This window comes from Mandrillus leucophaeus, unplaced genomic scaffold (assembly GCF_000951045.1).
Source record: "Mandrillus leucophaeus isolate KB7577 unplaced genomic scaffold, Mleu.le_1.0 Scaffold448, whole genome shotgun sequence".
In the NCBI taxonomy this organism is placed as follows: domain Eukaryota; kingdom Metazoa; phylum Chordata; class Mammalia; order Primates; family Cercopithecidae; genus Mandrillus; species Mandrillus leucophaeus.
Window position 1 is genome coordinate 1,224,783 of NW_012104787.1, and position 24,898 is coordinate 1,249,680.

General features: G+C 39.8%; 2 protein-coding genes across 8 annotated transcripts in view; both read left to right on the forward strand.

Annotated features, from left to right (window-relative positions):
- Window positions 1-1,185: 1,185 nt before the first annotated feature.
- On the forward strand, window positions 1,186-22,959 carry LOC105549639. Its single transcript, XM_011994256.1, has 13 exons — window positions 1,186-1,367; window positions 1,472-1,624; window positions 2,943-3,039; window positions 3,802-3,852; window positions 5,540-5,617; window positions 5,819-5,902; window positions 6,424-6,483; window positions 6,850-6,991; window positions 12,882-12,940; window positions 13,127-13,237; window positions 21,824-22,068; window positions 22,163-22,477; window positions 22,620-22,959. Exons 1-13 carry the CDS (start codon window positions 1,318-1,320, stop codon window positions 22,957-22,959), a joined length of 1,785 nt encoding a protein of 594 aa, XP_011849646.1. The 5' UTR covers window positions 1,186-1,317.
- GPHN (gephyrin) overlaps window positions 21,734-24,898 on the forward strand; it is a 767,219-nt gene continuing 764,054 nt past the window's right edge. For 5 of the 7 annotated variants that reach the window (XM_011994241.1, XM_011994242.1, XM_011994245.1 and 2 more), the window contains exon 1: window positions 22,387-23,037. In XM_011994241.1, coding sequence (XP_011849631.1) covers window positions 22,974-23,037 — 64 coding nt within the window. In that variant the 5' untranslated portion in view covers window positions 22,387-22,973. Of the gene's footprint in view, window positions 23,038-24,898 lie in introns of all 7 variants that reach the window. The other 2 variants (XM_011994243.1, XM_011994246.1) reach the window with 1 other exon arrangement.

The window sequence follows — 24,898 nt, forward strand, 5'->3', positions numbered from 1 at the left end:
GAGGCATTAAGCAATCCTAAACCCAAACCAAATAAACACAAACTCACTAAAATGGGAACACCTAACATGAACCAAGCTCTGTATATAATATTACATTTCATACTCCCAACGAACCTCTCAGGTCAATATTACCATTCTCAATTTTACAAAAGCAGAAACTAAGACTCAGAAAATTTAGTAACTTGCTCACAAGCAGCCCACTACGCACAGCGAAGCTGAGATCCAAACCAAAGTCTGACAAACTAAATCTTGTGTTATTTCCATTACAATACTCTCCCTTTAATGTTTCCCACAAGACAAAAGGTTTAAGTTACTTTGGAGAATACCCCTAGAAAATGGCTGGAAGTGTTCAGTTAATACTTGACATTGACATGACTTAACTCACTTTGAGACCTTCGCTAAAAATTCTGCTCTAACACTGTGTTTAAAGGGCATGAAAAACACAAATGTATAACTAGATTATCTTCCAATAAGTGAGATAGATGAAGACAAGATATCTTAAGGTCCAAAAGAAATGTGATTATAATAAAGAAGAAAATAGAAGCAGAACCAGAAAATCCTGAAGGGAGGCTAGAATTATTATACAATCTTTCAGGAAAGCGTGTGGTTATGGAAGGACATACTGATGATATGAATCTTTCACAAATTAAATCCTCTTGCTACATGTCCAGTATTCTTTTACCTGCCATTATGTAATATCAAGTTTTAGAGACTGAAAAATAATGACAGTGGCTCATATATTATATTATTCTATTATATCCATACCTTGTATTTGCCAGTTTGACCTCTTTTTTTGAAAAAAAGTCTCTTAGAAGTATTCCTTCTTCCTCCTGAGGCCCCCAAAAGGTAGATGCTGTGTCTTTATCTTTTCTTTACTTGCAGAATCTGTCACTGTGCTTTACAGATAGTGGCATTTCACAGAGGTTTGTTGCCATGAAAGAAGGTGTTGATGAGTTGTTTTTGACAGTCCAACATTTTCTAACACAAAAGGAATTCCATAATGTAGATATGATGTGATTCCATCCCATTCATTCAAAGATTTCAGAATAAAACTTTGTCATTTGGCTAGATCTAAGGCAAGAACTGATCAGATGTAGTTAGTATTTCCAGTCAACAAATTGCCATTGATGTTGAAATTACTTTAAAGACTTGTTGATTATGTGGTATTAGGGCCATTGTGACCTCGCTGTAGCTAGGATCAGTCCACTGCAGCAGGAGTTTCAAGAACAGCAGCACAAAAATGATGACTTAACTGGATAGGAAAAAAGGCACATATTTTCAGGAAGGCCTCTTTATTCTTAGAAGTTACCCTTCAAGATGACAAGTGGTGCAAACTCTCCAGGATCTTACCTGCCCTCAAAAATAAGGTGAGTCTTTGACGGAAGATGCTAAATAGAAAAGAGGGTCTCTCTTTCTCTCTCTCTCTCTCAACCCAGGCTAAAGGCAGATATTATTGTGCCTCTTCCCACAGAAGTTCTAAAATAGATGACAACTACTTGAAGGAATTAAATGAGGACTTAATGCTAAGGAAGCAGGAACTGCTAGAGATGCTCAAACCTCTAGAAGATAAAAACAACCTCTTATTCCAAAAGTTAATGTCTAACTTGGAGGAAAAACAAAGGAGGTATGGGCTCTTATTCTGGATTCCTAGAGGTAAAAAGGCTAGAGAACTTAATCTCCATAGGACTGGGAATAATTACTTACAAATTTTGTTTTATCAATTACTAAAAGGTTTGGAAATTCAGCTGTAGTAGACAAAGAATTTGTAACTACCAAGTCAGGGTGACAATAAATCCTTTATTTTCTTTTAGTAAATTAAACATGACTCAGCCCTTATTTCATGGGGCAAGTTATAACTCTTCCTCCCCAGGCTGCCCATCCAAGAAATAGTGAAAGGCCTTTAATAGCATTAGTTTACCACGGTCACACAGATGCTTTCTTGTGCATGATCACTTTAAAATAAATAACTCTGCTTTTTCTATGCCAAGCAGTGGAATGGCAGTATTTTCTAAGCCTAGGAGCCCTCTGAATTAAGGCACGGCCTCTCTAAATATACTAGGCAGCTGAAGTCTTAACCCTTTACCAGAGCACTCACTGTACTTGAGACCCACAAACACTGTTTCCTTTCTAGTCTCAGAACATCTCACCTCAGTGAGTCTGCCTTTATTCTACATCCTTATCATAAGCATCTTAAAGGACTCATATTTTTGGAGAACAAAACCCAGGCAGAAAGTTGTGGTCAAGCACCAGCTGCTTACAACTCAGCAACACAGACTTCTCTCAGAGCAAGAAACACAAAGGCTTAGAATTGTGTTCTCTCCTTAGAACTGGGGAGAAAAAAGTACAAGAACACAAACATAAAATAATTTATGCCTTTAAGGAATATTCTCTCTCACAAAGACTTGATTTTGATTCAGATTTTGTTCTAGTTGAATGGCTTGCATTCTCTGGGGCTGTGAAAGGATATCAGTGACTTCCCCAATAGACTCAAATGTTCTTATATGAATAAGCATGGAGGTGGGAGAAAGTGGACAGAGGACAGAGATGGGTTAGGAAATAACTCTGAGATTTATCCTAGAAGACAGCAGGTTCTTCAATCTCTTCTTAAAGAGGGGGTAGAATTACCCCTTCTTCTCCCAAAAGTCACACACTGCAACATTCTTCCGAGGGGGTGGAAAGGACTCTCCCTGGCTGTTGGAGACCTAAGTTTTAAGCATTAAAGAGCACAGAATTTATTCTAGAGCACATAGATAGGCAAATGTCAATTAGAAATGGAAACATCTTAGTTATAGAGATCTTCTATCACCAGAAGGGCTTCCATAACTCCTGAGATTTCAGTTCCCATCTAACTTTCATGGTAGAGTACTTTCTGACTGGTTGCAGAACATCAGTATTACCCTTAAGGAGGTATGTATGTTTTATGATGCCTCTCTTTCTTCTAGTCTTCAGATCATGAGGCAGATCATGGCAGGGAAGGGGTGTGAGGAATCCTCGGTCATGGAGCTCCTTAAGGAAGCAGAGGAGATGAAACAGAACCTGGTAAGAAGTTGGAGGTACTCCAGCAACAGCCTCCTGAATAGGGATCAATTCCATTGCAGTGTCAGATGTGGAGAGAAAGACAGAGTACTCATCTCTGGCATCCGATGCTCCAACACACATATCTCCTTGATCTAGAAAGTCCAGGGCGACCCAAAGGGAGTCAGATGGAATGTTGGGAAGAACAGGACTAGCTAGCAAAAATTCTATTCTTTGACTTTTTAAAAACTTTTTATCTAGGGAGTTAATGAATATGACCATATTAACTCTTCATGTTTCAGAAAGAATAGTAAAATATCTGCTATAAAGAATAGAAAAACACCTATCAAAATAAAATAAAATAAATAGTTTGCTCTGTGGGATTTGTATAAGATTTTCTTTTAATCAGCAATGTAAAAGGTCTTAAGAATTAAAATTAGTGGTCTAAGCCCCCAAGAAATGGTCATATAAGAACATCTTAAGTGTTAGGAACTCATTTCTATAGATATTATCTCACGATTATTATAATTAAAGTTATTACTTAAAAAATAACTTGGATTTTTTTTTTTACCAACATCATCATCATCATCATCACCACCACCACCAACATCTCTTATGTTGGATTTGGAGTTAGACCTGGATTTGGGGTTAGACCCATTCATTGCCTTCCTCTGTGGTTTACTATGTCCCTGAACCCTTTCCCACCATTATCTAGTAACTTCTTCCAAACCTACTTCAATGGCTGGACAAATACAAGCTTCTGTTTGGTTCTTCCCCCTCCAACAGGAAAGGAAAAATAAGACGCTTCGGAAGGAAATGGAGATGCTATGGAACAAGGTGTGCCTCTAAGGATCTATTGAAAGCATTGCCCTACAGATCACAATGCAAAGAACCTCCCTTTCCTCTGGCCCCCATCCTCATTGTTTCATGTCCTTGCTTCCACTATGCCTCATTCCAATCCATTCTCTACACATTAGACAAGGTGAACTTTTTAAAACAAAGCATGTTACTCTTCTTATGAAAAACCTTTACAGCCACTAATTGTGGCATAATCTGGCTCTTGCCCACTCTTCAGTTTCCTCTCATAGATGTCCTTCCCTTGCTTTCTATGCAACTTTTTATGCCAAGCCTTTTCCTATCTCAAGGATTTTGCTTGTCTTCCCTACTGCCTGTAATGCTATTTTCTCATAGTTGGCTCATTCTCATCCTTCAGGTCTCAGCTTAAATGTCATCTCCTTAGAGAGGCCATCCTTGTTTCTCCATGTAAAGTAGGGCATCTTTCTCCTCTTTTCTATTATATAACTCTGCTCATGTGCTCAATAGCACTGTTTATAATATAAAATTATTATTATTATTGTAGTATTACTTTTTAAATTGTTTCTTGTTTCCCTGCCTCCTCTGTATCTTCTCAAGCTCCTTCAGTATCTTGATTGCTTTATCTGAATCTATAGCTCCTAGCACAATGCTTGGAACATAGTAGAGAATTGATAAATGTAAGTTGAATGAATAAACAAATGAATACCTAATTTTAATGACCCTATAATTTTACAACAATCACTGCATTGTTTAAGATAAAAATATTAGGACCTTTTGCTGGGAAACCAGAGCCAGGGAGTAGGGGGAAGGGGACAGGGAATTCCTCTGTTCCTTGTCTAAGACTTTGTCCAAGACTAATCCCTTGGGACCCAAGTGCTTCTTCACAGACTATGCAACTAGAAGAGTAGATTGTGTCTTGTGATATAAACAGGTATATAGTGGGATCTCTGTCTTTTTTTTTTTTTAATCTCACTTTTCCACAAATAATCAGAATACCTTAAAGCCCTGCATCTCGTATTGAGATGTGCTCCAGGTTCTTGTGGGCAGTTACAAATTAGTTCTATGAATTGTTAGAAGTTTTAGTTCTTGGATTCTCGAGTCCTTGTATTAGGAAATGTGCCAGCACAATTCCTCTATCTAAATCCAGCTTCTACAGAGCTCTCAAAAGGGACATCCATACACTTAACTCGTGATCAACTTTAGCTACTCATATTTTAGTAAGAAGACATGGAGAAGAGCAGCAAGCCTAGTGTTCAAGAACACAGGCTTCAGAATCAGAAAGATCTGGTTCAAATTCCAACTCTGTACTTTCCTAGCTGTGTGACCCTAAACAAATAACCTCTCCAAGTCTCAGTTTTCTCATCTATAATATGGAAACAAAAATGGTCCTCAAAGAACTGTGAAGATTAAATGAGAATGTCTGTAATGTAGTACAGTAAGGAAAATAAGTAGAGTAATGCAGTAAGTAGCTTAGAGTAGTGACTGGCTAAGGGTCCAGCTAATAGTTTTCATTCCTATAAGGTACACTCAAGGGACCGAATGAAAGAAGGGCTCACTACATTCTGACTTCCCTTTGGTAGTACACTTTTCATGCCAGGCCCTGAGAAGCTGCTGACAGGCAGGAACCAAAACCTTGACCCATACTGGTTTTCCACTTCCCTCTTTAATTTCCACTACTTTAAAGCTTTGCCAAAATGTCTTTCCACAGACATCCGAGGCAGAAGAACTCAGTGATCAACAAAAAGCACCACAGATAAAACACAAGGCAGACTTGCAGGATGGAAAGGCAAGTGGACTGCATGTACTTAAAATTTCAGGATCGTCAATGTCACACCGCTGGAAACAGCCTGCTGACAATCAGGGCTAATTTGGGTAGGCAGATAGGTAGGATCTGGGTTTTTAGGGTTTATTAGATTTATGACCTGCTGAGACATTGCATTTCTTTCCTGGAACCTCTTATTCCTTTAGCTCTCTTCTTTCATCCCAGGCTCCCAAATCCCCCTCATCACCTAGGAAGACTGAAAGTGAACTAGAGAAATCATTTGCAGAGAAAGTGAAGGATATAAGGAAGGTAGTACAGCCATTCTGAATGGTAGTGGCTTTTAGAACTAGTAAATTAGAAATCTTTAATGTTGCAGTAATTTGCCCAAGCTATGGTGTGCTTTTGGACCAATTTTTATAGATTTGGTTCCCCTGTGTTACTATATTTAAGTCAGAGTGATATCACAAGTTTCTGGGAAATCATATTAGGAAAAAGTGAGAGAAGCTATACCAACAATGATAACTCTGCAACAGCTAAATGATGTCAGAACTCCTGTTCATTTGTCTTTGAAAATGTATTCAGTTTTTCAGGTATTATGTTTGTATCTCATCTTCCCATAAACAACTCACCAACAGAAAATAACTCTATTCATTTGGCTTTTAGAGGGTGGCTTGTACAGTTGAGGCCAATTAAGAGAATCCTGCAGTTAAAGTCAATTTAATAGTAAATTGTGACACTATAATTTTGCTATAAGGCTTTTGCAGCATATTGAGAAAACTGATTTCTGATCTCAATTTACTTTGTCACCCAGAGGCTCTTTCTTCCACCAGGAAAAGCAACAGAGGAAAATGGAATGGGTCAAGTATCAGGAACAAAACAACATCCTTCAGGTACTAAGGTCTTCCAAGGCTGGATATAGGATGCAATTTCTTTCATATAATACAAAGGCTTTTAGCTGCATATTGTGAAGCCCAGTCCCCACATCCTAGATTACCAATTGCCCTGCTAAAACAAATGTGTCATAGAAAGATAGCTGAAGGGACCTATCTCTGAAATTGGAATAAATGGTATTTCTTCCTATGTTCTTGATTTTGTTCTATTCTAAATGGGGAAAAATAACAAATACTTTCTACCCAACTTTTAAAGACTGAGCATGATGGAATTATTTTTTAACTTCTGAGTAAAGAGGATTCAGGTAACAATGGATTCAGAGAAGCCAATCCTATATGTGTAGTTTTGGAAAATGTTCTTTTCAGAATGGTTTTCATGGCAAAGTGATTCAGCTGAGAATTGAAGCCTTGAAGAACTACCAGAAGGCCAATGACCTGAAATTATCACTGTATTTGCAGCAGAATTTTGAGCCAATGCAAGCATTTTTAAATCTTCCTGGGTCCCAAGGTAGGTAGAATATCCCAGGTACACAGTTTGAGGTTTTGTTTTGTTTGTTTTATATTGGAGACCTTTACTTGTAAAGTGAGCAACATAATGCCTGGCACATAGTAAGTTAAATGTTAGTAGTACAGTAACAATTTTTTTCATTATTTTTATTTCTTTATTTATTTTGAGACAGAGTCTTGCTCTGTTGCCCAGGCTGGAGTGCAGTGGCACGACCTCAGCTCACTGCTACCTCTGCCTCCTGGGTCCCAGTTCAAGCAATTCTCCTGCCTCAGCCTCCCGAGTAGCTGGGATTACAGGCATGCAACACCATGCCCAGCTAATTTTTGTATTTTTAGTAAAGACGGGGTTTCACCATGTTGGCCAGGCTGGTCTTGAACTCCTGACCTCGTGATCCACCCACATTCTACCTCCTAAAGTGCTGGGATTACAGGTGTGAGCCACTGCGCCCGGCCTATCATGACTTTTATGACTCAGAAGCTTATGTACTAAGGCAAATATTCTCTCTGGGAGAATTGTTTTCCTTTGTAAAGATAAAGTAATATATTACATACTTAGCATATGTAGCTGATACATAGTTAGCACTCAATAAAATAGGTTTCCTTTCCACCTCATCCCCTTTTCTAGGAATTAGAATTGTTTAATCTTATTAATCTGGCTGGAATAGACTCTGCTACTTCAAAGTAGGCGGCCAAGGAGACAGACATCTGACAATGGTTGTGAATTTCATCCAGTTGTCCCTCTGAGAGTTTCAGCGATTTCCCCACAGAATTTATGGCAATAGTAGAGAAAATAATATAGTTCATTAAAAAATAGAATATAGGGGTGGCTCTGAGGACAGGGAAAAGGTTCTTAAATTTTCACGTTATCTATGAATATGAACTCCATTTTTTAAAAGGGACAGGCAATGGGAAATCATGGCCAAGGGATGACAATGTTCTATTAGTATCAGTGTGTATGTTTCTAATTTCTTAGTCTTATTCTGTAAAGGGTTTAAACAGCTTATAAAAATCACAGTCAACACATAGGGTTAAATAAATATATGAGTAAATCAAAGAAAAGGGAAAATAAGTTGAAGCTGGGCAAATACACAAGAATGCATAATGGGAGTACTGTACAGCTGGCAGAGGTAGGCTACAAATTTGGTTCTGAATTTTCCAGTAAAAAGAAACATGGATTTGCAAAACTCATGAAATAACAACAAACCAATTAATTGCTCAGGAGAAACAGTTTTTCCTGGTGTTGAAATCTGAGAGAAATTTCTCCTCCAGGACCATATAATGGGGGCAGGACATTGTGTGATGACAGTCGCCAATGTCTTCAACAATATTTCAAAATAAATTCAGAATCCAAATTTCCTAGGTTGTTTCTCCTCTGTTCTTTGGCATAATCTGATAAAAACATATTAATCTGAATTTTTTTAAGTGATGAATTGACTCAAGATGATTTGGTTCAGGTACATAAGACTCCCTGGTCTGGCTTGATCCACAGGTAAATTTTAGAAAACTAGAAGACTGGACTGACTATCCTTCAGGCAGTATTCCATGCATATTTTTCTTTCAACTTATGTTCTAATAATAATCGGACAGCATAAAATTGGAAAGAAACCTGGAATGCAACCAGAAGCAGTATTAAATCATTAAGATACAAATTTAAAAGATAGAGGAGAAGAGGGTTATGAGGAAGACAGATAGGTCCCTGTTTTACCTCACTCAAAATTAGCTGAAGGTCATCTCAAGGGATCTATAGGGTAAAGAGCCAAAAGCTTTTTAGCTCCAGAATCAAATTACGTCTAAATTAGTAAATAAGGGTTCCATTCAACTTGATTGTTTCAGGAGATATTTTTTCCCCTTGCATGTAAAACATTGAATCAACTTTGAATTGGAACAGCCACAGATCCACACCTTCTTTTCTTTGCTTTCCTTTTATGTTCCTGGAGAATTAAATGATAGGGTATCATACTGCTTAGTTACCACAGATTAATGTAGCCACAGGCAATGGATCAGTGTGTTATATTGATTCTGCATTCATTTAGCACTAATTATGGGCCAGTTTCATTTTTTAACACACGTATTCAAACTCTATAGGTTTGTCTGAGCACAAGTGGATTTGAAATCTAATGGAGTCCTATATTTTGGTTATGTGGCCTATTTTTTTCACCTCTAGTATTTGATTATTGAAAAGAAGACAAATATTCTCTTCATAAAGGATTTTAAAAGTAATTATGTAAAGAAGTTAATACCAACAGTAATAATTTCTTAATGGTAGGTGTTGTAGTATTTTCCAACTTTGTGTATCACTGGGGCTATTATTTATTATTTGCTGTTTACACTGATTTCTTTAGTTTCCTAAATGCATTCCTTGAAAGTAAAAGTTTTATTACTACTTTAAATGAAGAATCAATATAGTTTTCCATAATAGAAGGTAAACTTCATAATAAATACACACAAAAAAACAAGATTTTAATGTTCTAGAAAAATACATAAGCCTGAGATCTATTTTATCTCCTATAGGAAGTGAGATTAGAAAGACATAGAGAATTTTGGCCAGGCACGGTAGCTCATGCCTGTAATCCTAGCACTTTGGGAAGCCAAGGCAGGTGGATCATGAGGTCAGGAGATCGAGACCATCCTGGTTAACATGGTGAAACCCCATCTCTACAAGAAAATACAAAAAATTAGCCAGGTGTGGTGGCACATGCCTATAGTCCCAGATACTCAGGAGGCTGAGGCAGGATAATCGCTTGAACCTGGGAAGCAGAGGTTGCAGTGAGCTGAGATCGCACCACTGCACTCCAGCCTGGGTGACAGAGCAAGACTTTATATCAAAAAAAAAAAAAAAAAGACAGAGAATTTTAAAGAAAGCCAGCACCAAACTGCAACTTTCTCCTTGATGCCATCAAGTTTGAAATAATTGAAAAGGCAATAATTTTCTCACTGTGATTTATAGTATTTAATGCCACGTTCCAACACTGAAACTTATCCCAATTGCCACCTAAAATCATCTCATCATCAAATTTTGGCAAATTGTAATTTAAGGAAAAAAGCATGAATTTAGACCGAGATACATGAGTTGCAGGCCTTCCTCTGAGGCTCACCAGTTATATGACTTGGGAAAGTCACTTAATTTCAGTTTTTAAAAATACAAACAATACTAACATGGAGTATGTTAACAACTTAATATCTTGTGTAACCCTCACAGTGACTCTATGAAAGGTATTATAGAACAAGAAACAAGCTCAGAGAAGCCAGGCTTCTGGCTCCATATTCAATCCTTATTTGCTAGATTATGCTACAAAATGGATGTGTAAAAGTATGTGACTTTTCATGCCTCTTCTAGATCTAAACGCTATAATTTGAATACAAATTTATTATCTGTTTATAATGTATAATCTTCCCAGTGAAGAATCATACTCTCTAAGGTTAATTTGTTGAGCAGGAGATTGGTAATTCTGCATTTAGCCCAGTAGGTGGCACCAACCACATCCAGGCTTCAAGTCCACAGAGTGGTAATTCAGGAACCATGAAATGCTGTGGGAGAGATCCGTCTTCTACTACTCTCAGGACAAAAGGTGCCACATTTATGTATCAAACGAAAAAAGGAAAAAATTTCTTGATGTTTTATCACACGGTCTTTTGGCAGCAAGGTATATTACTGGCAGCCTTGATTAGACCATGTTAAACTCAGTGTTCTGTTGCATAATTTTTACCTAGTGTTTTACTCCCTGTACTACAGTTCTCTCCATTTCAAAAAAGTCACTGCCCACTTCCTCCACAATCCTTGTAGAATAGTGTTCCCTTCTACCACAGATAAATCACGTGATTGGGGCACTAAAATGAAAAATAAAAGATGGTGTTTATTTGAAGTTTGTATACTTAATAGTGTTATGGGACAGTGTTCCTTCTTCTCTAGTTTCAAAAGAATTGAACTGCACAAACCTGTCTTAGAGAAAGGGCAGAATATAATTTTGGACACACCTCTCAATAAATCAGGGTACAGGCTCTTCTGTTCTAAGCATTTCCAAGTAGAGGAAGGGTTTACCTCAGTACCCTTAGCCAAGAACTCCTCCTCCCACTGTCCTATGTACTGGTTGGCTGAGTTGCAGTGGTATGATCTGTGTAGCTGGCAAAATACAATCCTGTGCTAATATTACTGATTTTGTTACACATCAACAAATCCCTACTTTGAATTCCCTTGATGCCCAGGATGTGGCATTACTATCATCCATGTTATCTTTGGCATGCTGCATCACTTAGTCTGTTCACACCTACGGTGAAGTCTTTACTTTTGATTTTTCTGGAGACAGGTGACATTTGAAAGGATTTACTTTCTCCCCAGTGTAAAATTATAATTTGACTCAGGGTGTATTGTAGGCCCTCCCTAACGTCTACAGAGTCCAGAAAGCAAGTTTGTGGACTTTGGCAGTCACCTATCTTAGAGAGCACAGGCGCTAAGCAATCTCTAAATTCAACTGAATTTCCCATCATATCTCCTGGTGTTTAAAGAAGAGGTTTATCTTCAGCAATGATATAACTTGTGTTAAGACATTTGATTCTGACAGCTTTTCTTTTCTCTCCTCCCCTCAATCCCCACCAACTCTTAGCATTTCCTTGAGGTCTTCTGAGAAAAACCTGAAGGTTGGTTGTGAGTATTATGCTACACTTATAAATTCAGATGAAAGCCCAGCGAGGTGGGAAATGAATACTCTTGAAACCTTATTTACTCTCTAACTCCTTCTGTTCTGAAAGCAAGTCATTCTTCCTGGCTTTAACCTTTACTTCACTTTAGTATTTTTCTTCCTGATGGCTGAACTATACTTCAGCAGGTGCTGCTGAAGGGAAAATAGTAGTGTTAAGCTAAAATGCTGAAAGGCAGGGGCGGAAAACCACAGCTAGCTCAAATCCGGGTCCTTGATAAGTAGTACTGTTGCTTTCAAGTACAGGCTTTTTCAAGCTTTGAGGCAACATGAACCTTTTGAATGTCAAAGTTAGGTTTATGGTATTAATAGGTTATAAAGTTAATTTCTAAACTAAGTCATTCTTTTACTTCTTTAAGACCTCACAGAAATTCAGGGGGAGAAAAACTTTTTTTTTTCCCCTATATATAAATTTTGAAGCTTGTCAAAATAAACTGTACCCTTATTAATATTATTTTAATGGGTGACAACAAATTCCATAATTTGTGGGCATCACCCACTCAGGAGTGCAGCAGTATGTCTAGGAAAGTGTTATCATATTTAGCAAATAAAAAAAGGATACCCTATTAAATTTGAATTTCACCAAATAATTTGTAGTATGTGTGTCCCAAATATTTCATGAGATATATGAAACATTATTTGGTGTTTATATTAAAATTCAAATTTAACTGGGAGTCCCATATTTAAGTCTGGCAACTCTAATTTAGGACAGACTTACTATGGGTCCTACTGAGCACCCTATAATTCTCCCTTTTTCTCCTTTTCATTGCCTCCCTTCCCCTTCTCACCCTACGCCTGCCATTCTCTATGCTTCCTCTTTCTCTTCCCCCATCTTTATCTTTTGTTTACTCTCCACTATCTACAATTGACCATTTTTGTGAAATATATCTATCTGGTTTATCTGAGGGTATGTATATATACACATAACTTATTATTCCACTTTTTAATTTACTTGCATATAATTCTTAAATGAATTTTCCCCCTGTGGGACATGAGCTCTAAACAGAAAAATAGTCTGCCACTCCAACTTCTTAAATAATGTTTGACAAAGTTATTTTCAAAAAAAAAAAAAAAAATCAGAAAATTCACATCAATGCTAATACCCACAGTGATACAAAACAAAACAAAACTAGTTTTTTGTTTTTTTGTTTTTCCCTCCTCAAAAGAAGCTCTTGTTTTCCTAATGTTTTCCCTTAGGTACTATGGGCACTACAACTATGGACAGAGTGACTACTGGCAGAAATGAACACCAGGTGGTGAGAACTACTTTCTTTAAACAAACCAAAAATCATTTTAAGGGCTTGAATAGATAGTGGGTATAGACTTTTGGAATGCATTGCTTAACATATATTCTAATTTAATATTTTAGGAGATTTGCAAAGTGGGTGCTAGGGTACTCAATATTTTAGCTGTCCTTTTTCCTCTGTTTTTTCCTGTCTTAGAGAATTCTGGGAGCAAAGATCTACACAGAACAACAAGGAACTAAAGGAAGTCAGCCTGATGATGCAGGAGGGAGGCTCTTTTTTCTGAGGTCACTGTCAGATGAAGCACTGAAGAATTTGCAGGCTTTCACTCCATTTGCTTTGGACAGATTTAAAGACAAGGCATAGCCATTTGTGTTAATTAAAATCTCTCAAACCTTTGTTTTAGTGCTGTTTTCCCTCTCTCCCCTCACCAATCTGGGTGGAAATGTTGGATGTTTGGCCTTAAACGTGTATGGAATGTAGTCATTTAGGGATTGTAAACAGCCTCTGATTATTTTGATAGCTTTTGGATTTGAAGTGACCACATTTCAACCACATTGTACAATATGTTTTTACTAAGTCCATAAAAAGGAACTCCCCTCCACTTCTGAAGTATGTAATTGTGGACAGATCCACCACTGGGAAATGAGCAAAAGTAGGCACAAAATAAGTAAAATTACATACCACAGACTTCTTTCACTCTCTCACCAAAAACATCAAAATGCCCTGTTGATTCTGCCACCTTGTTATCTATTCCTTGAGTATCATCCACCTTCCTAGTACCACTGTGGTTTTTTACTTGTTTTTGTTTTTTCCCCTAGACCCTCCTTCCTGCCTGGATTACTATAGCCTCTTAATTGGTTTCCCTGCTTCCAATCCCTCTAATTCGTCTTCCACAGTACCACTGAAGCTATCTTTTATAAAACATAAATGAGATCACGTCACTCCCCTACTGGTTTCTTGCTGAAGTCCAAGGTCCTTTACAGACCATAAATGATCTGCCTCCTGTCTACCTTCTCCGTCTCATTTTTCACTATGTACCCCTTCTCTCATACATTCCACATTGAGCTCCACATTACTGTTAATATTTACAGTTCTCTCCCCATGTATCATGAGTTCTATTAGCTCCATGCACAAAGTGGAAAGACACTTCTATCCTGTAGCTATGACCATTGCCTGTTTGTCTTAAGGACTGAATGTGCTGCCCTTCTATCCCACTAATTCTCAATCCTAGCTGTGTACTGGAATCCCCTTAAGAACTTTGAAAAATAGCATTCTACTGGGTCCCACCCCAGATAATTTAAATTATGGTAACTGATCGATAGGACAAAAGCATCCGTATGCTTTAAAAGCTTCTCAGGAAATTCTAAAGTACAATCAGGTTTGAGACTTGTTGCTAGGCTCTCTTACTTTTGTCATAGCACTAAATGAACTCTATCGCAATTAATGATTTATCCAGCTACCTTCCTCACAAGGTCGTGAGCTCTTTGAAACCCGGTATTTTATCTCGTTATCTTTTCATTTGACTGCCTAACACAGTGCGTAGTATTTTAAAGAGGCTCAGTAAATGACATGTAGAAGGCCACAGAAAGTTAATTTCCAAGTCCCAGGTCTCTTGATGTCCTGCCTTGTGTAAATTACCACTGGATTATATCATAGTTCCTGAGATCTTCAGATATTTTCTTCTCCTCTAAGTTGTCATTAATCTCCTATCTCATGTCAGTATAGAAGAGTTGATTTGTCACAAAACACTTCATAATCTGTAGGAATCCCTCATACTTTCTGGTAATAAGCAAAATGAGCCAGCCAATTCAAAATCTTCTTTTTCTCAAAGTCAATTTAAATCTTTAAAGACGCATTTTAAAGATGAATTTTTTAAATGTACTTTTGCACTGGAAAAGGTTTACAAGAAATCACAGAATTTTGGCATTAGAAGGAACTTTAAATAACTATAAAGTTTCCTTTGCTTTCCAGAAAAGGAAACTGGAGTTCAGATACATTGAAAAGGTGTCTAAATTCCTTCAGTTAATTGGAGCCAGAGCTGGTTACCGGAGCCCAGGTATTAATACTGCCAGTTCATATTCCAATCTAACTTGTATCTTTCCTCTCCTAACCACAAAAATAATGGGCTCTTAAACACTGAGGTGATTACTTTCATATTCTACCAACTGAGTTAGTGGAGTATGTAATTTATATTGTTTCAAGAAAGCCATCACTGTACTTATTTAGTCCCTGGGAGATTCTGGCAGTCCTGAGAGATTTTCCAAGTCAATTGGATTAGACAGAGCAATGAGAACAAAAGATAAAAATATAAAATCTGAATGTACTACTGATTACCTTGAACTAGTCATTTAACCTTAGGGCTTTAGATTCTGAATTTTAAAATTAAATTAAAAGACTATCATTTGAATGTTTTAAAATTATGTTGTTGTTGTTTTTTTTTAACCACTACAATGAGTTTGGATTAGTATATAACCTTCCCCCCCCCGCTTTTTTTTTTTTTAACTAACACATGGAATAAAGTAGTTTACTTGGTAGCTGAGGTTGTAACTTCTTAAAAAGTGAATTATTTGCCATTGTCAAAGTATTTACATTCTATGTTCATTATCAGTCAGGCTTAACATCTTTCCCTCAAATGTTCCAAATCTTTCCATTTTTTCAAAACACAAAACTGGGATAGCCTGTTACTCTACTTTGTCTTTAGGACTTCATATTGGATTCTGACTTTCATAAGGGCAGCATAAAGTTATCAGTTAGATTGGGTGACTCCTCATGAGTGTCTGCATTTCAGTGAATCCAGGAAATGGATCTCAGTTTTGTGAGTACAGACAAATTCATATGGTCAACTTATTCAAAAGGTCAGAGAGTTATTCAAGCAACTTAAACTCCCTAGAGATTAACTGATACATCCAATATTAAATTACAGAGAGGGCTATACCTTACAACTTGGTGGGAATATGTCTATATGGTCTATATTTAGGGTATTCCTATCTCCAAATCAAGTTATAGTAAACTGAACTAGTAATCAAAAAGTACTTGGGATTGAAACATCATTATTATAGTTTTATTTGTACTCATAATATTCTAATTATATTCCTCTGAGAATAAAATCTCTGATAACCTTAACCCCATATGGGCAATACTTTTCAAGTTCAAGGTCAATTGAGGAAAAACCTGTTCCACCAGCAATACATTTACAAATCATAACTTTGGGTAGACTACTTTTGTAGCTTATCTCATTTATTTTATCTTGACTTTCTAGCTACGTAGAGGATATTGGCTAACATTCTACCCCAAAAAGTTGCCTTTCTGCATTGCCAGAAAGTGATTAGTAATATTTGTCACACTTCTTTCCTAAATGAAATAAGGCCAACAACAGCTTGATACTTTCATCTTTAGTCTAGAATTACAATAATCAAAGAGGGGAAGCGACAATGCACAACATTTTGCCTTACACTCACAGATCCAGGCAGAAAATCTAGTTTTAGTGTTGTTTATGTGAACAATGGCCACCTTAGATGGTGTCTCTCCTTTTATTGGTACAGGCTTCTGTAATCTGTTGCGCAACAAGTAAAATCTCTATCGGTCCCTCTGGCACCTTGGAAGGAGCCTGCATTGCTACCAATTCAAAGTCCCTATTGCTTCATATGTTCTGTATTTAGTCAACAAATATTAGAAAATGGGAAGAGAACAAGGTCCTGTGCTGGAAAGGGAGGCTTGCTCTGCAACCAATCAATTAACGGCAGGAGATGCACAGGCAGATACATATGACATATAATTATTACACGGTAAAATTGAGAATCTTCAGGCCAACTAAAAAATCCATCTTCTCTACTTCTTTCACAAATTCACTTATGATTCCTAACATGAAAACTTACTTAAGGTTCATTTTAAGTATAAAACATGATATAAACATTCCTAGAAACTGTATTTCCCCCAATTATTAGTCAACCTGGGGAAAATGAGATTACTTAGGTTAACAAAATAAGTTTTGTTTTGTACATTGCTTTTTAAGGAAAAATATTTTTCTGGGGACGCTGGGCTTTAAGATAAATTTTAGTTAAATGGAAACCAATGAACAACGGTAGAAAAGCACGATGCTTTTGATTTTTCAAAAGGTCCATTTGAAGTCAATCCATGTCAGTTTTTAAGCTTGAAACTATCTTTTCTTGATATAGATACTGAATCCTAAAAACTGAAGGCATTGCAGACAGAGCCCTTTTAAGAAATCAAATAGCTTCTGGGGCAATTAATATTACTTTCCGATTTAGCAAATCTCATTTTCCTTTCCCATATCTAAAAATCTTTCCCTCTTCTAGAAAATACTGCCCTTCTCTTCTATGGTGTACCTTTTTCTTTTGTTTTTGTTTTTTTCAGGAGGGAGAAAAATCAGTGCTTTCTTTAGAAATCAAATTTTTTTCTTCCTGGTTTTCTTATCAGATACACAGCCACATAAATAAGTGGAAACATTGTACATTTGTAAATTGTCAGTACATACCTAGGAAGAACTTCTTTACCTTCTGAATATTAATATGTGACTATGTAGGTAGATTTAAAGGTATATAAACTGGAGTGCACAGGAAAGAATAACCTCTATGGTATAAGGGAGAGAGACGAGTTTGGTATTTGCTTCATACGTGCTTTGTGGATCGGTACATGATGTAAATCTATGATTCTCAGTTTTGGTTCCTGGGATCTTTTACATTCTTAAAAACTGAGGACTTTATGGAGCTTTTGCTTATATAGGTGATACGGTTTGGCTCTGTGTCGTGTCCCCACCCAAATATCATCTTGAATTGTACTCCCATAATTCCAAGGTGTTGTGGGAGGGACCCGGGGGGAGACAGTTGAATCACGAGGGTAGTTTCCCTCATACTGTTCTCATGGTAGTGAATAAGTCTCATGAGAGCTGATGGTTTTAACAGGGGCTTCTGCTTTTGTGTCTTCCTCATTCTCTCTTTGCCTGCTGCCATCCACGTAAGATGTGACTTGCTCCTCCTTGCCTTCCGCCATGATTGTGAGGCTTCCCTAGCCACGTGGAACTGTGAGTTCTCTATTAAACTTCCTTCTTTTGTAAATTGCACAGTCTCAGGTATCTCTTTATCAGCAGCATGAAAACAGACTAATACAGTAGGTTACATACATTCAAATTTCCAGAATAAAAATTTTAAATATACTATTTACTATAATGGGGTACTGATCTAAATAATACCCTAGAGCCAGATGCTGTGGCTTGCATCTGTAATCACAGCTACCTGGGAGGCTGAAGCAGGAGGATATCTTCAGGTGAGGAGTTTGAGACCAGCTTGGGCAACACAGAGAGACCCTGTCTCTCTTAAAAAAAAAAGTATATATATTTGTGTGTGTATACACACACACACACACACACAGCCTAGCGAAGCCAGTGCCATCTTTGTTGCAATGTAGGATGAGCCAAGGTGAAAATGAAGTTAACAAAGAAGAAAGCATAGCTCAAAGTGACATGCTGATGACATAGTTTCAGGCCCTGAATCTAGCCAACCCTGAAGCTATGCAAGTCCAGACTTGTCAGCTGCATGAGCCAATGAATTTCTTTTGGCTTCTACTAGGATCAGTTGCTTGCAACCAAGTATGTCATCAGACATCTGGGTTTCCAATTGTGGACTTCAGGGAAAGAGTAACTGAAACCAAGAAAAGCAAAACTGCAGATAAGGGAGGACTACTGTATACTTCATGCTACTGAATTATATACATTTAAATGGTTAAAACGGTAAATTTTATGTATGTGTATTTACCATTTAAAAAATGGTGAGGGTGAAGCTTTGGTTGCTTTAAATGTATTTTTTCCCCCAAAGATAGATAGATTATGGTCAAGATGAACTTTAAACTAGCTGAATTAGGCATTGTATTTTTTCCCCTAGGATTGCTGTAACTAATTCTGGTCTGAAAATAGTTGAGTGCAATACAGTAAGATATTCTGAGAGACAGAGAGACCACATTAACATAACTTTTATTACAGTAAATTGTTATAATTGTACTATTTTATTATCAGTTATTGCTGTCAATCTCTTACTGTGACTACTACATAAATTAAACTATCATAGGTATGCACATGTGGAAAAAACATAGAGGAGAGTCTGGACCTAGAAAAGCCCAATGAGATTTGGCCTTGCTTATATTGAAATTGTGATTAACCACAGAAAAACTCAGAGTTAACTGGTGGGCTAAGTGTAAATATACTAGTACTAGGAAAAAACTAACTTCAGGCCGGTCGTGGTGGCTCACGCCTGTAATTCCAGCACTTTGGGAAGCCGAAGCAGGCAGATTATCTGAGGTCAGGAGCTCAAGACCAGCCTGGTCAACATGGTAAAACCCTGTCTCTACTAAAAATACAAAAATTAGCAAGGCATGGTGGCACACGCCTGTAATCCCAGCTACTCAGGAGGCTGAGGCAGGAGAATTGCTTGAGCCCAGGAGACAGAGGTTGCAGTGAGCTGAGATGGTGCTACTGCACTCCAGCCTGGCTGACAGAGCAAGACTGTCTCAAAAATAAATAAATAAATAAAATAACTTCATTCCTATTGAAATATAAAGTTTCATCTCCATGATACTTGTAATCAAAGCCACGTTAACCTATTTTTTTATGTTGTCTTAGATGGTTAATGGAAACTCTTGTAGTTTTCATGATGAAAACCCTAAGAATGGAAAGAATAACTTCCTGGGCACTTCTAATTATTTACATACAGACTCCCACCCCAACCCACACCACACCCCATGCCCCATGTTTCCTGAGACATTTATCAATATTTGGAAAATGACACTCTCTCCTACCTTTCAGAAAATTTCCTTTGGCATAACATTTGATTCCAGGATGAATTCTGCAGAAATGTCACACTGTAAAAAGAGTAATGGTGTGTACATTTTATAATAGTCATTCAATAACCATCTGTAAAAGTTCACTCTAGACAGTGAAGTCATTGTGTCTTTCCTTTGTAAGTTTTGTTTGTAAAAGGTTGTTGAATTTGAGAAAGATGAATACACTTAAGAAAAACTGTTGAAAGACAAGCATTATAATTTAGTTCTATTTTTTTTTTTAGGAATTTTATATACTTACAGTCAGTAAAAATATAATGAATGTTAATAAACTTCCATATACTTTAGAACAGGGGTCCCCAAACCCCGGGCCGCAGACAGGTACCCGTCTGTACCCTATTAGGAACCAGGCCACACAGCAGCCAGCAACCATTACTGCCTGAGCTCTGCCTCCTGTCAGATCAGTGGCTGCATTAGATTGTCATAGGACAATGAACCCTATTGTGAACTGTGGATGCGTGGAATTTAGGTTGTGGCTTCTTATCAGAATCTAATACCTTATGATCTGAGGTATTCTAGAACAGTTTCATCCGGAAACCATCACCCCTCCCCATCCCCATCCACGGAAAAATTGTCTTCCACAAAACAGGTCCCGGGTGCCAAAAACGTTGGGGACTGCAGCTTTAGAAAGTTTAATCCATATCCACCCTTCCCCACTTAAATTTTAATCAATTTAACCATCATCCCTTTTATGAATGCACAAAGTTAGTCTCTTGTCCTCTTATTATTGATTTGTGAAATAAAGTGCCAGTTTTCTTCCATGAATAATTATAGAATATTCTAATTAAAGGAGTGCTTATTTAGTCTACCACTATACTTAAAAGGTACTTACTTCGTCTACCATCTTATTTAAAGGATGAAGGAAAAGGCCCAAATTTGTTTAAGGTCACAACCTGCTAATGGGCAGGTTTAGACCTTATGTCTAAGATAGACATAAGATAGATGATAAGCTCAAGGTATTTTCTAATCATTTAGAGTGTGTTGCAGAGAACAAAGATAGGTTAGAAAGATAACAATATAACCAACTATTTGCTTTTCATGTTTAGTTTGAGATAAAGGAAATCATTCTCTTGGACATACTTTCTCATCTTTATCTCTCATTTAAAACTAGTTAACAACCTGTTGGCCACCAGGATCTAAGGTGACAATGAGGAAATGAGTTCATGACCTGGCTTAAATTTTTAATCACTGTCAAAAATACTAGCAATACACATACTAAAAACAAAAGCAAAAAAACCATTAATTTATTTTACCTACTTCAATTCCATCCATCATCTACTTTGTAGGCCCCATTATTTAAAATGAAATACATAAGCACGTGAATCTTCAGAGGATGAGTAATTTCATGTTCCAGCGGAACAATAAAATTCTCATAATTGGCCAGGAATGGTGGCTCACGCCTGTAATCCCAGCACTTTGGGAGGCCGAGGCGGGTGGATCACGAAGTCCAGATCTTGATCGAGACCATCCTGGCCAACATGGTGAAACCCTGCCTCTACTAACAATACAAAAATTAGCTGGGTGTGGTGGCGCGTGCCTGTAGTTCCAGCTACTCGGGAGGCTGAGGCAGGAGAATTGCTTGAACCCGGGAAGCAGGGGTTGCAGTGAGCCGAGATCATGCCACTGCCCTCTAGCCTGGCGACAGAGCGAGACTCCGGATTAAAAAACAAAACAACCAAAGTGACTTTGAAATTTGTGTATAAACACTGATATTATACATTTTTCACTTTGCGTTTCACTTTTATGCCTCCAGGTTTACTACAGCTAAGAAGAAAAAACATATACATATGAGTGTGTGTATACACACACACACGCACACGCATATAACTTTTTAAAATTCAGAAGCTGAAAGGTCCAGAAAGATAGTAAGAAACTAACGTAGAACAGCCACAGGTGATTAATAACACGTTTCATGAAAGGCACATGGAAATAAATGGCAACAAAAGCTATTTTCATGGTAATCTCACATCCCACGAATACTGAAATGAGACTCGTTGCGGCAATGGACTATGATTCAGGTGGAACACGTTCTCGTTCGCTAAGGAGATAGATGCTTTTCACCTAAAAGCAGCTCTCACGGCGAAGAGGCTTAAGGCCATAAAACCGTTGGACAGCAGGAGGAAGAGAAGCCAGGTGTCTCCACTCCAGTTGCCCTGCCTCAGACTCCTAAGCTTCGCATGTGAGGATCGTCTTGTAGGCACTGACTGGAGATGGAATCCTAAAACACAGGTGAAGCGGAAATCTTCCTTCAGGGAGAGCCGACTGAGGAAGCCAGCGGCTAACACTGGGCGGGACAGGATACCTCCCTCTTCGCCCACGGCAGGCTCTCTATCATAGTAGCCGCCGTTCTGCCACTCAGGCAGCTTTTTAAGGCACCTCTAGGTTCGCCAGCGCTTTCAGTGGGGCGGCCGGCCGCTCCCGAGGGCTGCAAGACGCGGCCCGGCGTGCTGAGCCAGTGTCGCTCCTCCCGCGGTCCCCTCAGAAGGCCGGCCCGCCGGCTACAGTCTGCCGAAGGCGCGGACAACCGACGAGGTGTCAGGCTCGGCAGGGGATTGCTTCTGTCTGGGGCCCGGCCGAGGTTGCGTTCCTGCCTAGCGCGCACACGCTCCGCGTTCACTCAGCCAATCCCGCGCTACTCGCGCACCCAGGAGCGATCCGCGGTCCTACTCAGGCTGGGCCCGCTCCTTCCCGCTCCCAGTACTCAGCACCCGAGCTCTCACTCCTCCCCTCACTCTCCACGAGTTCCACGCCTCAGGGTGTAGCTCCGCCCCTGTCCCCGAGTCCGCCCCCGCAACCTCCAGAGCGTGTGCTCTCCTTTCCTCTCAGTCCTGCCATCTAGCTGCCTTCGGTCTCGCGCTCCGCAGAGCGGCCCGAGCTTCTTCGGCCTCGTTCCGCCGCCTCCGCGCGCTCTCCCCGTGCGGCCACCGAACCCTCCAGCTCGCCTCCTTCCTGCCGGACTTGGGGTCGCGCGCCCTGACTCCGCCCCCTCCCGCGGACCCGCGCACTCCCGGCGCGGCCTCTCCCCCACGCAGGCCACCGAGCACTCTACGGCCTCCCACTCCTTCCCCGCTCTCCTCGCGCTTCCCTGGCTCCCTAGCTCTCGCGCTCTCCGCGGCGAGCGCGCTCCCGGCCCGCGCGCTCCGGGCTCCAATTTCTCCCGGCTCCTGTCAGTGCGGTGACTGCGCTGGGAAACATGGCGACCGAGGGAATGATCCTTACTAACCACGACCATCAAATCCGTGTCGGAGTCCTTACAGGTAACCGGGGGAGGAGGTGCGGGACCTATGAGGCTGCAGTCCCTGACTTGCCTTAGGCTTTTCGCCTGTGGTGGCCCTTCTCTGCGGCCTCGGGAGGAGGGAAGGCTGAAGAAGGGAACCGCGGGGGTGCATTTTACAACCGCTGAGAACCGCCAGAGATTGGGGGTGTTCCCGCGGGTCCCTTTCCCCAGCCCGCCGGAGCCGTGGTCGACCCCGTGGGATGTCAGGCCCCAGCGCCTTCGGAGACAAAGTCCTGGGCCCCCGGGGACCGAGGGGCCGGTGCGGAGGGCGCTGCGGGATCCGCGCTGTCGGTGCAGGCGGCGGGATCCCGGCTCCGCAGTCTGAAGCATGCCGCTCTCGGCTGGCCCGGACGCATCCTCCGTTAGTGCTCTTCTGAGAGAGGGGGGAATCCCATCTCCACCCCCTTCCTCCCTTTCCCTTCCCCCCACCCGGGCGGCCCCACGCCAGTAGCTGTGCTTGCCCGGACGCGACTCAGGTGTTAATCAGATGAAACTGCTTCTCCTCGGGTTGTCCCTCGCGGGCCGGGCATCCCCTCAGCCACCCATGGGGCACCCTTCGCCTCTTTCGGGGGATGGAGGATCGGCTTGATCCGGACCTCAGAAAGTGTCTGCCTTCTGCCTTTCCGAGCAAAGGGCCCTCTGCCTCGTCGTTTCCTTAGCGAGGACGGGCTGCAGCCTGCGGCCGGGGGATCCAGCTCTTTTTACTTGAGAGGGCAGGATTCCCCTACTCGGGCTCCTCTCCCCCTGCTTTCTGGGAACCCCCACCCCGGTGGAGCGTCCCGAGGCTGGTGAGGAGCGCACTTTTCCCGGGTCGCGTTTCCCTCCCTCGCGAAAGCCGTGTGTGCTCTGCATGTCTGATTCCGTTGCGCTGAATGTGGTTAATATCCGTCACTTCAGCGATCGGCAGTTGCTGCAGGGCATGACTTCCAAGATGAACGCCAAGCCGATTTGTAGGGGTTTCTGCTGTGGTTCTGTAGTTGGCAAGGTTTATGTGTAATTGAGTGGCGAGGCGGGGGTTAAAGAACTATATTTGGAATCTGAGGGCTTAGTTTGGAGTGAAGGAAGCCCAAGACTCAGTGATGTGATTTCGGAAAAAGAAGCAATGTGTACGGGAATCCTAGTGTTTCCCTTACTTCTTTTAAAAAAATTTTTTTTAACTGCCAAATTCTGACAGGTCGAGACGGTGCTCGAGAAGGGACTAAATTGAATAAGACTTGCTTTTATTATTAGGTAGAAAAAAAAGGTCTGAGGCTGCCGGCAGATACTGAGTGCAAAGCTTAATTTAGTTGCTGAATTTTATGAAAAGGTGATATCCAAAGCCTCCTTTTCTCTCTTTTAAGTAAAGGATTGCCTTTCCCTGGTATTGTTTCCGTATATCGATGGTGATTAATTGAATTTTCCTAATCAAAAGATCCTTTGGTAGTGAAACTAGTCTAAACCAATTGCAGAAAAGGGAACCCCCAAATCAGAAAGGTACGCTGTTCTCTTCTTTTGATCCTGAAACTGTTTGGCTATGTGAAGATTCAGTTGTATTTCAGAATTCCTGGAACTGACATTGCCAATTTTCGAATAATCTGATGATGGGATGTGAAAGTGTATATCCTTTATCTACCTTCAACTTGCACTTTAAATTCTAGCCATTCTTTAACAATTAATAGAGTAGTGAGAAACCAAAATATGTCAGTTGTCTGTGGAAATAAAAAAGGCCATAGATGTTTAAAAGTTAAACTGTAGAACTATTTTTAAAATGAACATTTCTGCTTAAGCTTTCCATTAAATAATAGTTTCATTTAACGAATCATCTTAGCTTTGTGAAGTGACATAGCAGGTAGGTGTTGTAC